Genomic DNA, 15,789 nt, shown 5'->3' with positions numbered 1-15,789 from the left:
CACACACACACACACACACACACACACACACACACACACTCACACACTCACACACACAGAGTTAAATACAGACACCCATGTCTTTTTCGAATTCCACATCTGTTTGAATATAAATAAACCCATTATTCTTTTTCACTTTTTCATGTTGCTGCTTTATTGTTCAGAGAAACTGCACACATCACCAGTACCCTCAGATACTACTGGCACGGCCCAATATTACCGGTACACAGTAATAACCGTTAAACACTCTCACAATGTCCCGCGATGTTGGGTAACATCTACAGTATAATAAGGCTTTACTGGAGGCAATCGCTTGCCACAAGTTCTCCTTCCACACTACAGTCTCGCCAAGACGCTAAACAAAAAAACAAACTCTGACACATGCGAAGCCAAACGCTGCAGGCCCCCCCACTTCCAAACAGAATTCCTATAGTGGGGGGTGGGGGTACCATGGAGGGGGTGTAGAGAGCTGGGGGGGGCGAGAGGGGTACCATGGAGGGGGTGTAGAGGGCTGGGGGGGCGAGAGGGGTACCATGGAGGGGGTGTAGAGGGCTGGGGGGGCGGGGGGGTACCGTGGAGGGGGTGTACAGGGCTGGGGGGGCGAGAGGGGTACCGTGGAGGGGGTGTAGAGGGCTGGGGGGGGCGGGGGGTACCATGGAGGGGGTGTAGAGGGCTGGGGGGGGCGGGGGGTACCGTGGAGGGGGTGTACAGGGCTGGGGGGGCGAGAGGGGTACCGTGGAGGGGGTGTAGAGGGCTGGGGGGGGCGAGAGGGGTACCATGGAGGGGGTGTAGAGGGCTGGGGGGGCGGGGGGGTACCGTGGAGGGGGTGTACAGGGCTGGGGGGGCGAGAGGGGTACCGTGGAGGGGGGTGTACAGGGCTGGGGGCTCAGTCGGCGAATACCCAGGCCCCCTTCCCCCGCCCAGCAGCAGATTGCAGTCATTAGCGCTGGATCCGGCGCTGACCCGTACGTGCAGTACGACTCGCACCTTCAAAACTCCTGGACAGGAATAATGGACAGCCAGTCATCCAGAACTCCTTAATACGCAAATCTCCGAGAGAACACGGAGACTGAGGGGGATGTGGGGAGCAAGGCAGGGGTGGTGGGATGGGGTGAGAGAGTGAGAGAGAGAGGGGGAGAGTGAAAGAGAGGGAGAGATAGAGAGATAGAAAGAAAGGGAAGGAGAGAGAGAAAGAGAGAGGGCAAGAGAGGGAAAGAGAGGGGGATGGAGTGGGGGACAGCGAGGTGGAGAGGGGAGAGAGAGAGAGAGAGAGAGAAAGAGAGCGCTAGGTAGAGATAAGAAAGGAAAACAAACACGCAGGCAGCGGGAAGTGCTTCAGTTTCCCTCACTCCAGGGTTATCGCTCTGGAGGAGAGCGAAGCCGCAAAGGGGTTCACCCGACAGGGTGGCGGGGGGGGGACTTTCTGATCTTATCGCACAGGTTGTTGGCAGCACTTTCTTTTTCGTGTGCTGTGTCACAGACGGCGGGAGTCCGTGGGACTTGCGTTCCAGCTGAGTCATTGCCAGGGCCACGAGCTGCACCTCACTGCGCCCCAGCCTGACGGGGCATCCTGGAAGCTTCACTCTTCCGTCTGGCCAGTTCTGTTTTGCTCGAAACACAATTAAAGAATTGTCTTCTGTTTTTTTTTTTTCTTCGCCAAGACGTCATAGCTGTTAGCTTTTCTTTTTTTGCGTTTCTGCGCCTCAGAAACTGATTAATTATTTATTTTCTGTCCCCCATATGTGGTGCACATGTTTAATGGCTAACGAGACACAATAACAACTGTTTCTGGGCACTAACAACTGCCTATCTGCACACACACACACACACACACACACACACACACACACACACACACACACATCTCCCACTTCATTATTACTTAAAACCATAATGTCCTTGGTAGTCACACAGACGTCTGCATGCCTTTCTCTCTTTTTTGAGCCTCTGTCTCATACATGAGTAAATGATTATGATCAAACACATATGGGAACTATTTGAGATCAAATATTTCACTTCCCAACGGCCATCAGATGGTACAGGGTCAAAAAGACAATGTTTGTCATCAACAGTTTCACTAATTTTTGTTTTGCTGCGCACACGAAGCACCCATCTGTTCTCCAGTTAAATCAAGATCAGGTGGTGCGTTCCCTGCTGTTTCAAATAAACCTCTTTCACAGCAATGGCTGAGAGTGCAAACAGAAAGAAATAACAAATACTCATATAGTATCTCGCCTGCCTATCTCAACAAAACAGTTAGGGAATGGCGCGGAGAGCTTAAGTGCAATTCGAAGTCAGTAGATCATAGCAAATCAGGCTGGACCTTATCTATGCACTAAAGCATGGCCTCCATTGGTCTGAGGAGAAACATGTTCGTAGGCTTTCCTGAGTGGTGTATGAATGAACTGAGGAGGTTTCTGGGCCGAGATGAAGCCTTCTGGAGGCTGCGTGAAGCAGACACCCTTCTGGATCGAGCCGCCAATCGCCAAGGACACTAATTACTTCAATCAAAGCAAAGCTGTCCTCGTTCTGCTCATACAACATCTGTCCTCCCCCCCCATTCCTGCGTCTTCGTCTACTTCAGCAACTTTTGTTGATATGTTCGCTCTGGCAGTCCATCAATCGGATTATGATCGGCTCTTTCTGTAAATCTTTCATGCAAATCCTGCCTGTTTTCGTGGACGGGATTTACAGGGTTGGATTTTTTCTTCTTCTTCTTCTTTGCAAAGCACTGCCTACAGATTCACTTCAAGGCTGGGATGCATGCACAGCGTGTGGGGCTTCAGCCTGGGTTGCCAGGTGATCCGCTTATCAACATGACCCAAAGATCAGATGCAGATTCCGGCAAGGACGCAGCCCAGATCTTAGAATATCAGCTGCGTGCAGTTTTTTCTAACCTAAGGAAAATCGTGGAGGATTTTTGGGCCCCGTACTACGCAATAAACTTTGGAGCGCTACTGCAGCTCTGCGGGTATTACAGCTTTGATGTCAGAAAGATCCTGGCGTTACACCAGACTTCGAGGAAGTATGGATCTGGAAAACCTGGAGGTGGGATTCTGCTCCCGCCCCTTTAAGCGGAGCGGTCTTTTGAGGACTTTATGAGTTGGACCCCAAAAACAGCACATACCTACACGGACAATCCGAAACGGCACGCCGAACGTGGCAAAACCAGTATTAGAAACCTGCTCGTTTGGGGGCTTTTCGTTCACATTTCGGGCGGGTGTCCCAAAAATAGACCATCTAATCATACGAGGGCTCTGCTTCTGACACGCGAGAAGTAAGGAAACACTTCCACCCCATTAAAGGATGACTCCATCACCGTCCCGCAAAGCTTCCTTCAGGAACGGCGGGATGACGCACTACAGCGAAGGGGAGGGCACCGGCAGCCTGGCAAACGGCCGCGGGGCGATTTAACCTTCCGTCAATGCTGGCGTGCTCGTCTGGCTCGGCCCCAGACCCCCGTCTGTTCGCTGACGCAGGCTGGACGGAGTGAGCCTTCCAAAAAAGCGCTCCTCTAATAGGGCCGGCTGTAATGAATCACCGGCACCCGGGCCCTCTTCCTCTTAGCTGCGGCCAAGCAGTTGAGACGCAGGAGGACAGGACGGGTGGGGTGGGGTGGTGTGGGGGGGTTGACCGGTGCAGAACGTCTGTCTGTAAAGTCTTAATGAGCGCAGAGACTCGGGGGGGTGACCACCAACCCCGACAGAGAGGCATCTGTGAGGTAGAGGACTCGATGGCAAAAGTAATGAAGGAGATGAAAGGAAGGAAGTGGCCAGACACCTTACCCTGTCTGGCGATAAAGAGTCTCACACGCACGCCACACGGACGCACGCTGTTAGCTACACGTGCTAGCCTTGTTTGTCTCGCTCTGTGTGAACAGAGGCTACGCTACGTCATTCGCACCTTTGGTGACCGGATGATTTCATTCAGAACTGGCCTAGAGGAGGAACGGGGACGTGGACGGGGGGGGAGGGGGGCGGGTGACGACTGAGGTGATTAACTCTGCTCCAAGTTACCCCTTTCAGGTGCATTTATGGACTGCTGGAATCATTTTGGCTCAGCAGTTCCAACGTATTTACTGGCTAAGAGCTCTGAAACCCAAGCAACTGGTGTCAGAAGTGATGGCACTGAGAGGCACTGGAAGGCACTTGAAAGCGTCTGCCCCCTGAGAGAAGGCGCGTTCTTCACCCCATGCTGGCCTCTCAGGGGAAAGACCCACCACACTGCTGGAGGACACTGGGAAACCTTTCTGCCCCCACTGACGCAATCTACAGCATCCCCCCGCTCCAGTCTCGTGTTCCGCAGGGCGGGCAGGTGGGTGGGCACTGGGCCCTGCGTGAGCTGGATGACGTCTCCTCATTGGACACTGGGGCTACTGCTGATATTTTACAACTCTCACAAGAGCACAGTGCATCTACACAGGCACCATGTTGGACCAGGAATGACAGCATGATGAATTAATTACTGAAATGATCACATGTAGACATAAGTGGTGTCAATGCAGATTAAACCAAATCACATCAGTGTAAAGGGAGGGAGAAGTTCCCTACACAGAGATCAGACCTGCTTTTGGACATGCCAGTCCATACACTTATTAGTGGACTGATGTCAGCAATTTTATTCAGCTACACTGAAAAAAAATCTTCATATTTTTTACATCCTATCACTAAAATTGTTGCGCAAAAAAAAAAAATCTAACTAACAGGTTATTGTGAAAATGATAATACAAAATACAAAAGAAAAGAAAATCCTGCTGTATTAGCCAATCAGTACATCTCTCCACAAGGAGGCGGTCCTAACCTCCGTGTCTGTTCTCCTGCGTGTGCACGCTGCACCCAGAAGGTCAATAGAGGGCATGGGACCGAATTAAGGCATTCAACACCTCTGCTGACTAAGTCTTGTGAAAGTTAGCAGTAACTTTAAAATCGATCGGAGCGGCTTTAATGTGTGTCCAGGTGACAGCCGTGTGAGGAATGGTGGAGGTGGAGGGGTGTGGCAGAGAGGAGCACCGTACCTTCTTGGTCTTGACGGTAGAATTGCAGCAGTCTCCTCCATCGTAGTTGCAGTAGGCTCTGTTGTTCATGGCATCACAGTAGTTGTCACCTTGGAATGGCTGCAGCAGAGAAGAAGGTAACGTGAGTGGAGATGCTAACGGTGATGAGTCTCTCCATCGCGTACTGACACGCCGGGGCCAGACCCCCCACAACGGGGAGAGGTGAGATACAAGAGAGGATTAGCATAGCAATCACGTGACCCAATCACGCGGATCACGGCACAGTTCTAAACGCATTACCCAAATAACATTTAAAGTAGATGTTCACAATTGAAGGTGCAAGCAATCACATGCGAAATATCAACATATGTCAGCCGACGTCAGATTATATTTACGATATTTATGATTATGTTCTTTTTCCTAATAAGCCTGCTAATGAAGCCTGGAGACCCCATGTACCTCCTGTCGTAAGTCTACAAGTCTACGTTAACAGCACCTGACTCCATACAGCAAGGAGCCAGTACAGCCTTCATAAATTTGATTCAGGTGAAATGCAGAACATCATACAAAATGTACCACTGAATACTAAAAGTTGCTTCACTAGACTATCTTTAATTTTGGTGACGTCATTTGGAACAGACAATCCTTGGGCAAGCTGAAGTCAAGGCCAGACCTGATTCTCCTCTCTGCACACGCTCAGTTAAGACATGCACATGGATTCCTGAAACTCCTCTGTGTTTACGAATGCTGTCAGCAACCATACACAGTTCTTCCTCGTACTAGCTTGTGTGACATCAAAATCAAGAAAATCTTTAAACCAATACAGTGTTCCCACCAAACGGAAAGAATTGTCAGGGACTTTTAATGAGAGAGAGGGTATAGTGAGTGAGAAAGAGAGAGTGACAGAGGAAGAGAGAGTGACAGAGGAAGAGAATGACAAAGTGACAGATCGTGAAAACACAATCGAGACCCAAAATGTTCAGCAGGAATGTAGTCATGGGTATATATGTATAAAACACATATGGGTATATATGTATAAAACACATATGGGTATATATGTATAAAACACATATGGGTATATATGTATAAAACACATATGGGTATATATGTATAAAACACATATGGGTATATATGTATAAAACACATATGGGTATATATGTATAAAACACATATGGGTATATATGTATAAAACACATATGGGTATATATGTATAAAACACATATGGGTATATATGTATAAAACACATATGGGTATATATGTATAAAACACATATGGGTATATATGTATAAAACACATATGGGTATATATGTATAAAACACATATGGGTATATATGTATAAAACACATATGGGTATATATGTATAAAACACATATCCCTCATTGGTCATTTCATAAATTCTGCTACAAGAAAATGTGCAAACAAAAAAATTACCCCATCAAAACACCGACATGGAGACAAGGGGATAAAGAAGACACTGAAAGAAAAAACATCTACAAAACACTGTAGATCATTATAGCATCACAGCCGTTCACACGAGTACTGACTTTAGTGCAGAGTTCCTCTATATCTTCATAATCTTCATTAATCTTCTTGGGCCTCTGCAAATGGAGGTCAAGGCGAGATTGCCGCCAGTGAGGGTGAGGAGGAAAGAGGAAGGGGGAGTGATTTGGGTTGATCCGAGGAGCTTACCTCACAGCCACGAACGCAGTGGAGGAGCTCGGGGTGGGGGTACCACTTCAGGCCCATCGTACACACCAAATGCTGCAGACAAAAGAGGAAAACGGACTTAGTTACAAGCTTACAATGTGGGCCGGACCTGGACTTGAGGCTTACTGCTTTAGCCAAACGTGAGCTATGCTATATTAATCTAGCACACACAAGTTTGAGCCACATGAAGTAAGTTGCAAGGAAAGATTCGGCCGCGAGTCTTGATTTTTGCTTCCCGCGATTCGAAAATCGACCTGTGCGATGCACCCTCAGACTTCATTCTGTGACGATTCTAAAAAGCGGTTTCCTCATTTTTGGGAGCACTAGATACTTCACGAGCTGTCCATCACAGCACAGCATGAATGATCACATCAGCAGCAAAGCACACAGCTGGTGACCCTCCAATCCCATCACCACCAACCCTCCACCCTCATCACCACCAACCCTCCATCCCCATCACCACCAACCCTCCACCCTCATCACCACCAACCCTCCATCCCCATCACCACCAACCCTCCACCCTCATCACCACCAACCCTCCATCCCCATCACCACCAACCCTCCATCCCCATCACCACCAACCCTCCACCCTCATCACCACCAACCCTCCATCCCCATCACCACCAACCCTCCACCCTCATCACCACCAACCCTCCACCCTCATCACCACCAACCCTCCACCCTCATCACCACCAACCCTCCAGACAGAAGAATGCTTCCAGACGTCATCACCAGCACGCCTTCTGTCCCCTTGACAACCCAAATACAGGAAACAGGAAACGGCTCAAGCCGAGAGGCTTGTGAAACTTTACCTTCGCTGCTCTACGGATCGTTGCGCTGAGTTCGAGGCCCAGTCTGCAGTCAAGGAACACTGATCCTGGAACAGGTGCTGGGATCACAGATCCCGCGTGCTACGAGGTTCACTTGGAATTACAATTGTTTTTGGTAGCATTGGGCCATGCTTCCATGCTAAAACCCTGTATCCATTGTAGATATGCCAAGTGCTATTATTTTATGTGGTAGCGATTAGAATCTTCCAAGTTTCTGTCAGTAAGTGATGGATTTAGTTATAATAGCTCTAGAACATCTTTTACAATATCGAATAGGACCAAGGTGTCATGGGATGATTGGTCAGTAATGATAATCTGATTAGGGGGGCGTGGGGGGGGGGGGTGTAGTTGGATTCCCCTACACATGCAAGAACAGCAGAACACGACTAGAGGTCAGACAGCTTCATATCAGTTATACATTTACGCTGGACACACACATGCACACACACACACACACACACACGCGCGCACACACACACACACACACACACGCACACACACATATCCATCCACACATAGCCTCCTCACTTTTCTCTGTTGCTTAGTTGCCACTGCAAACTAAGGTATTTTACATTTCGTGACCGTCAGCAGATCAATGTAAAACAGGTGGGGAAGAAATGATCGGAGCAGAGATGAGAATAGCAGAGAGTTTGAGGACAGCTGGAAATGGTGGACAGCACCCTGGTCAACACACACACACACACACACACACACACACACACACACTTCCATGACTGTGCACGTCTATTTGACTGCTGGCCTCTGGGTCACTGTAGTCATTTGTAGCAATAATTTATTATTGTAGCAATTTAAAGGTATACTAAGTAACACTTTATCTCATTCATTGCATTTAAAACTAATTATTAAATTATTATTAAATTGCATGAGATTATTAATTAAAAGCACAAACGTTTTACGTGCATCACGCTCCGACACCCTAAAGTCAATATAAGGGTTAATGTGTGACAGACAAGCGCCCGTGTCTCGTCGCACTGATGTCCGCCCCATGCGTGTGGTCCACCACGAGACGGGCCGGACAGGTGAATGGCACCGCATGGCTTGTGCATCGATCCAGCTCTCGCAGGCATGCAGCTCCTCCGGTGGCTGCCTCTCCCAGCCTCCGCCTGCATGACATCATCGACATCAGTTGCCCACAGGGCTCTGAATCCAATCAGCAAGAGCAGCCCCCCCCACACCACCCCCACAACTCACACCCCCCCAAACCTCCCTCACCCTGTATCTGGCCATCGCATCATTCCCTATATTACTGCTATCAAATTTAGCCCCATTTAATAAAGGCTGGGGCTATTAATTAGAGGCATATATTAGCGCTGCCCTCCAGCGGGGACCTGGCATGAGGAATGGTCTCAGCCCCCTTTGTGCCAGCATTACGTAAGGGCCCTCGGCTTCTGCCAGGGACCTGCTAATACCTGCATATCAGCAAAGTGCGGCACGGTTTTGCTGATATCAGAGAGGCAGCAAGCTAGTGAGGAGAAAAAAAAAGAGTCGGGATTCTAAGTAGGTCAGCAGAGGAACCTGAAACGAATCCCTCCCGAGGGTGACTCGTCATGATCACTGATTAAGGCGGTCCAAAAAGCCCAAGTCAGCAATAAAAGAAAGGCCCAGATAGGAGACTGGATTTCAGACTGGCTTGGAGAAAAAAATAAATAAATATGCAGAAACAAGGAAGCGTCCAGCAGTCATAAGAGCTTTAGAAACGTCATCAGGAGGCTAGGGAAGAACTGGCCGGAGAACCTCACCAACTATGCCAAACTAGTTTAGCAGCTTACCACACATGTTCCTCTAGCATGAGACTTCTCCAGTGTGGGAAACCACTGGTTTGTCTAGTGGTTTTCCAGCTCTGAAACAGCTGTATAGATAATTAGCAGACAAATTGAATCAGGTTTGTAAGCCCATGTAGTGCAGTTACCCTCCAGCACTCCGATTACCCACAAGCCCCAGCGTCTTAGTGGTGCTAGCTTACAGAGGTCCACTTTAGTGTCTAATTAGCCAAACGCTAGCAACACAGTGCAACAATAAGCGTCTGTCGGCACAGCCGTTTGACCGCCACTACAGAAACAAATCGGGCCAAGTAAGCGCTCTCCGGCTGGAGATCTTGGCAGAGAACAGGGTCCGTGGAACTCAGACGCCATTGATTGACGTGGGGCTGCTCTGGTGGCGAGCTGCAGCAACTGAAGCTAAGCGCCTATCGATCTCGTTTGGCTCGATGTCAGCCCCCACCCCCACCCCCCACCGGTCCGCTTCATGGCCATCGATTTGGGCTCCTCTCGTCCCAGAAGCCCTGCTCCACCCGAACCTCCTCCACCCCCCCCCCACATGCATAGGAAATCAATGTCACCAATCGATCACCAACTTGTCATTCCGTTTCCCTAGTGCAAAATAGATGACTCAGCGCAAATTCCTGTCCAAAAGAAACACGAGTAACATAAAATCAGCGATGGTGACAAACAATAACAAAATAATAATACTATGATATAATAGTAAAAACTGTCATAGTCATTTAAATACTCAAGTCTCTGGACCTGACAGGTTACTGAGTCTCTATGAAACCTCGCCAAAATACTTCAGAGCAGCTTTAACGAATTTCCACGATTAAATCTCATTTGCACAAGCAAAACGCCCCGTGCTTTAAAGACCATGCCACACGGCACATTGGGCTACAACGCCTCCATTATGGCCTTATGACTCCTTCCCAGTGAGGAGACCACACTGAGGAGATCTCGCTGTGAAAACCTCAGGGTTGCTGCAGACAGGTGTTAACCCAAACTATCCCCAGACTCAACTTCCTATAGCCAATTCCAGCAATTATCACAAAATCAATGTAATACGTCTGACAGGTGAATGTACATCAAGCTGTTCCTATTAGTTCCTATAATAGGGTCATTTTTTGAAATTATAGTGATTACCGGCGGCTTCGTTACGTTTTAGGACTTGGCCTCCACATCGCTGTGGTTCAAATGGGGTCCCAGATTACTGTAATCGTGCCCTGTTTTTCCAAAGCGAGGTAATTAGGAGGGCTGGTGTGCGCCTGGCTGTGTGTCTAATGAACAGTAATGGAATGAGGGTTGGGGTGGATGACTATGACATCCAGCTAAACCCGGGAATGCAGCGTTTTGCGTGCACACGTGCGACACCGGCCAGCCCACACTCTTGGCTTTTTACACTCCTGCCTAGCGACTTTGCCATGCTCACAATATCCGTATTTATGTCGCTTCAATTCAGAATGTGATTTATATATATATAATTGCATTTTTTTTAATCAAATTGCCAGTATGTGCATGTGGCTGTTTTACAGGTCGGGGGGTGAGTCGGTTTCAGAAACCTTCCAGAGGGAACCAGATCTAAGCACGTAGGCATTCTGAAATCATGAATCACCAGTCAATCACCTACTAGCTCACATCCCAGCAAAGATAGTCCAGGCACACTGCAACATTCCCTCGCTGGTGTTTGAAGAGTATCTGTGGCACAGCATATATGTGAGAGACCGATAGACAGTCTACGGGTGCGCGTGTGTGTTTGTGTGTGTTGTCCCGGGCGACAGGAGAAAACACACCATGACTTTGGGCGGGTTGATCCAGTGGTGCTCCAGAAAACTGCTAGCTGTCATGTTGTCAGGGAGGATGACCACATCATTGTTCATGTCCCGGCATGAAACCTCACACTCTGATCCTATGTGTGTGTGATAAAGAGGGAAACAGAGACAGAGACGGGGACATTGAGAGAAAATGCAAAAGTCAAAAAAACTATCAAATGCATCATTTGTAGTTTGTCCAGTCAATCATTTTAATGGTCACTCCTTATTTAACTTGCATAATCCAAACAAGGGGGAATGGGTTACGGCCCAATGACTCCATCCTGGACAATGACAGCACTGACAGACGATGAGTCCACCAGTGAGCTCATCCCTCAAGCTGCTTTTCCAAGCAGACTATAAACTATTAAATAACATTTTGTGGGAATTTCACCCTGGAAATTCAACATTTTAGCCTAAAACCAGAAATAACATTTAATCTTAATCTGATAGATAGTTCATGGATCTGACCTAGAACCTGTGTGTGTGTGTGTGTGTGTGTGTGTGTGTGTGTGTGTGTGTGTGTGTGTGTGTGCGCGTACGCCCAATCTTTCAGTGGATGTTATTTTACCACAGTCTGAACCTGAAGCAGTGTGGGGGATAGCAGACCCACCTATGGCATATCCCTTCTTGCAGACGACCCGGATGCTGGGGTGCAGGTTCTGAGGTAGAGAGCACTGGCCCTTCAGCTGAGGACAGATCCGGAAGGTTCCGGTCCAGTTCCCGTCCTTCCTGCAGCGGATCACGTTGGTGTGAGGGCCCTAAGGGGACGGAAGAGTGCCAGAAACATGTGAAATGTCACGTGGGACCTCACGTGACACCGCTTTCAACACAGTGTCCGGTTAAAGGACAGATCAAGGCACTATGCATAATTTATTATGCTTCTACAAAAACGTAATGCTGTGCACTTGGGGATGAGGTTTAATTGGATCACACTGGATTGTTCTGGTGCCAAACGTTCAGGGTTACATCTGGGGGATCGCTCGATTATGTTTGTGACATGCTGCAAAACCTCTGTGACTGCAATGACATAACGAAACATCGCAGCGTGCTGGCGGGACTGGACTGACGGCGTGCGTCTGAGTGTGTGCGCGCTGGGCGTGTGTGTGTGTGTGTGTGTGTGTGTGTGTGTGTGTGCATGTGCGCAAGTGTTGAGGACATTTGCAGAACGAATCACGGCGCGGTTCCAGGTTCTGAAACTACAGCTCATTTAAAACAAAACAGATGGACATGCGAGTGGACAGACAGACAGGCAGAGAGAGAGAGGGCGGAGCTTGGGGGCGGGGCTTTTGTGCGGGATGAGGGCGGACCTGCTTGCAGGGGACGGGCGGTCTGGCTGTGCGGTTGGCCGGCCCGTGGCACTGGAGCCAGCACGTGCTGTCGAAGCGGAAGCCGTCCGTGCACTGGTACATGCCGTGGAAGACCGGCGGCGGTTCCGGACAAGTGACGGGCTCGCACGATCCCTCCAGCCAACGGCCGTCCTCTGTGCACTGCCTCTTAAAGGCCCGCCTTCAGAGAGAGAGAGAGAGAGAGAGAGACGATTGGTTTAAAACCCGGAAAGCGCCGTAAACTTTGCAAAACGTACGTCATGCAAAACACAAACACCAAGATGTTTTTGTAGAAATGCCATCATGACCCTGTCTGGGACCGTATTAGAACTCCTCCAACTGATAAGCTATGGATATATATATATATCGCAGTGAAACCCTGAGCCATTGATCTGCACTGGGGTCAGCGGCGCTAAATGAAGGGTGTGGCGGGCGCGTGGGCGGGATGGGGAGGGGAGCAGCACCTCTTGGGCTTGTTGGCCACGTGGTAGCCGGGCTTGCACTTGTACTTGCAGAGCGAGCCCACTTTGAGGCCCGCCTGCGTGCAGCGCAGGGTCTGGAGCTCGGCGTTGGGCACGGGTGGCGGGGCCGGACAGCGCAGCTCACACAGGGCCTCGGGGAAGGACCACAGCCCGTCCTCCATACACGTCAGCGTGTTGTTCGTTCCTGGGGGGGGGGGCAGCAGAGAGAAACGCCTGTAACGCAGTGCGTTGTGGTCACCGGTCATCAGTACTCAGTATTGCTGTTCAGTACTCAGTTTTCAGTAGTGAGCATTCAAGGGGAAATGAAGTGTACAACAAAATTGGCTGGACTACATTAAAAAGATTTAATTCAGATAGATTCCCATAAGTAATTATACTGTTACTTACACAGTGAAGTAAATCCCTGAACATGTGAACATGTTACGAATGCTAAGTGAGACAATTATTAAATCAACACTGGAAAGAGCTTTTAGCATAGCATAATGCACTGAAGGTAGTGGTGACCGTTTGGCAGCTCTGTAAATGAATCACACTGGTGAGTCCCCACTAGCATCAGCTCTCCGTGTGCCAATTAGGTGACGTATTCCCTTCAACTGCAATTTGCTCCGCAGTAGCTGAGCAGTGTGTGTGTGTGTTTCTGTGTGTGAGAGTGTGTGTTTTTGTGGGCATGTTAGTGTGCTTGCATGTGTTTAAGCATTTATTTGTGTGTGTGCATGCATGCGTGTGTGTGTGTGTGTGTGTGTGTGTGTGTGTGCAAACGCAAGCACACCTAGCATGTTTGTATATGTGTGTGTCAGAGTGTGTGTATGCGTGTGTCAGCGTGTTGGTGTGTGTGTGTGTGAGGGTTTAAAAGAGAGCTACAGGATGAAAATACAAACGAGACCCAAAATGTTCAGCACGTGCGTGTGTGTGTGTGTGTGTGCGCGTGCTAGTGTGTGCATGTGCATGCGCATGAGTTTGCATGTGTGTATGCATGCGCACGCACTTGTGTGTGTGTGTGTTTGTGTGTGTGTGCGTGTGTTTGTGTGTGTGTGTATGTGTGTGTGCATGCATGCGTTTGTGTGTGTGCGTGTGTGTGTGTGTGTGTGTGTGTGTGTGTGTGTGTGTGTAAATGAGGCGGGCCTCACTCTCACCCACTAGCTGAGCTGGCTCCCTACACTGGAAGGTGCACCTCTTGCCGTAGGTGGTGCCCTCAGGGAAGTGGAAGCTGGCAGGGTGGACGTGGTACTTGTCGGGCAGGCCGCAGTCCACCGGCTCGCACGACACCTGCTTGTTCCACTTTCCATCCGTGCAGGTGATGGTGACCATGGATCCGGACTGCAGACGGGCGAGACAGCGCGTATCACTACACACTCAGGAAGAGCTGCAGAGATCTCAGCATGGTAAGGACAGCTGGCAACGTCACGAACGATGATCTTGTTACAGAATATAGCGTGTTACCCCACTGAAACTCGAGTGCTACATTGAAATCTCAGTTGAAGACAAATTAGTGAAAACTACAGACAGGTTAAACCAGCACCAATGACGGAACCCATGGACAGGGACAACGTACAAACCTGTCATGTTAAGTTTAAGTAAGTGTGCTCCTCAAATCTGAGCCAAACAGATATCTGAATATCTAATAAACAAAAACAAATAAACACAAAAAAACATGAGCATTGGATCAACACAGGACTGCAGTCCTATGGAAGATCTTCAGAAGTGACTAGGGACTATGAAGAATGTTTATCCCAACACAATAGTGCCAGAGCAGCCAAACACACCAGCTTAGGACACACAGGCAGGAAAAACATTAGCCTTTAAAAAAGACTGATATGTCTTTAATTCTTTTTTTCTTCTTTGTATTTATGATGAGAACATTGTAAGTTGCATTTTTTAAAAATCAATCAATAGGTAAATAAATATAGTAACATCTGGATCAGTCAGCTACTGGATTACATGCTAAACACTTCAAGAATGTCCAAAGCCAGTAGTTGATTAAACATCAAACGGAGAATCTTTTTATGTGATATATGTTTAATGGGGTATATCTGTTACAGCTGGCTATTATGCCAGTGTCCGTTCCCATCCAAACCCCAGACATGATATGCTGTTTCTGATCTAAGCAAATCAGTTCGCGGTTTGGATACCAGTAAGAAAGAATGTTGGCTTCCAGTGTCTCGCCGTCACACTGATATTCCCAAAATGCCCTGAACGGACTTGACATCTGCTCACTAAGTGAGAATCGTCTTAGGAGGCCTTCACTTCTGAGAGGGGTTGTTCATCTTCATAACTCTTCTCTCGGCTTTACCTTGTTGCCAAAACCTTTTAGAATTCTCACAGCTTATCTTCAGTAATTCATGCTCAGTGTTTAAATAATAACAATAAAAAAGTTAACTATGAGATGCTGTAGTAGTTCACTCTGGTGCATGGAGGCCTGTGTCTCTCACATGGAGGTCTGTGTCTCCCACATGGAGGTCTGTGTCTCCCACATGGAGGCCTGTGTCTCCCACATGGAGGCCTGTGTCTCCCACATGGAGGCCTGTGTCTCCCACATGGAGGTCTGTGTCTCCCACATGGAGGTCTGTGTCTCCCACATGGAGGCCTGTGTCTCCCACATGGAGGTCTGTGTCTCCCACATGGAGGCCTGTGTCTCCCACATGGAGGCCTGTGTCTCCCACATGGAGGTCTGCCTCCCTCACATGGAGGCCTGTGTCTCCCACATGGAGGCCTGTGTCTCCCACATGGAGGCCTGTGTCTCCCACATGGAGGTCTGTATCCTCCACATGGAGGTCTGCCTCCCTCACATGGAGGTCCTCCATATGGTCTATGTCCCCCAGAGTACATTTTACATACTGTAAATACTGTTGTATGTGCT

At 48.8% G+C, this 15,789-nt stretch overlaps 1 protein-coding gene across 1 annotated transcript in view; it reads right to left on the bottom strand.

Annotated features, from left to right (window-relative positions):
• pappaa (pregnancy-associated plasma protein A, pappalysin 1a) overlaps window positions 1-15,789 on the bottom strand; it is an 80,487-nt gene that overhangs the window by 7,404 nt on the left and 57,294 nt on the right. The window contains exons 16-22 of the mRNA XM_077011456.1: window positions 14,066-14,249; window positions 12,915-13,116; window positions 12,433-12,631; window positions 11,736-11,883; window positions 11,105-11,220; window positions 6,683-6,754; window positions 5,015-5,113 (exon numbers count right to left, since the gene is read on the bottom strand). Of these exons, the coding sequence (XP_076867571.1) occupies window positions 5,015-5,113; window positions 6,683-6,754; window positions 11,105-11,220; window positions 11,736-11,883; window positions 12,433-12,631; window positions 12,915-13,116; window positions 14,066-14,249 (1,020 nt within the window). The remainder of the gene's footprint in view (window positions 1-5,014; window positions 5,114-6,682; window positions 6,755-11,104; window positions 11,221-11,735; window positions 11,884-12,432; window positions 12,632-12,914; window positions 13,117-14,065; window positions 14,250-15,789) is intronic.

Source organism: Brachyhypopomus gauderio, chromosome 7 (genome assembly GCF_052324685.1).
Source record: "Brachyhypopomus gauderio isolate BG-103 chromosome 7, BGAUD_0.2, whole genome shotgun sequence".
Classification (NCBI taxonomy): domain Eukaryota; kingdom Metazoa; phylum Chordata; class Actinopteri; order Gymnotiformes; family Hypopomidae; genus Brachyhypopomus; species Brachyhypopomus gauderio.
Note: the sequence above shows the minus strand (reverse complement) of the source record. Positions and strands in the feature narration are given on the sequence as shown.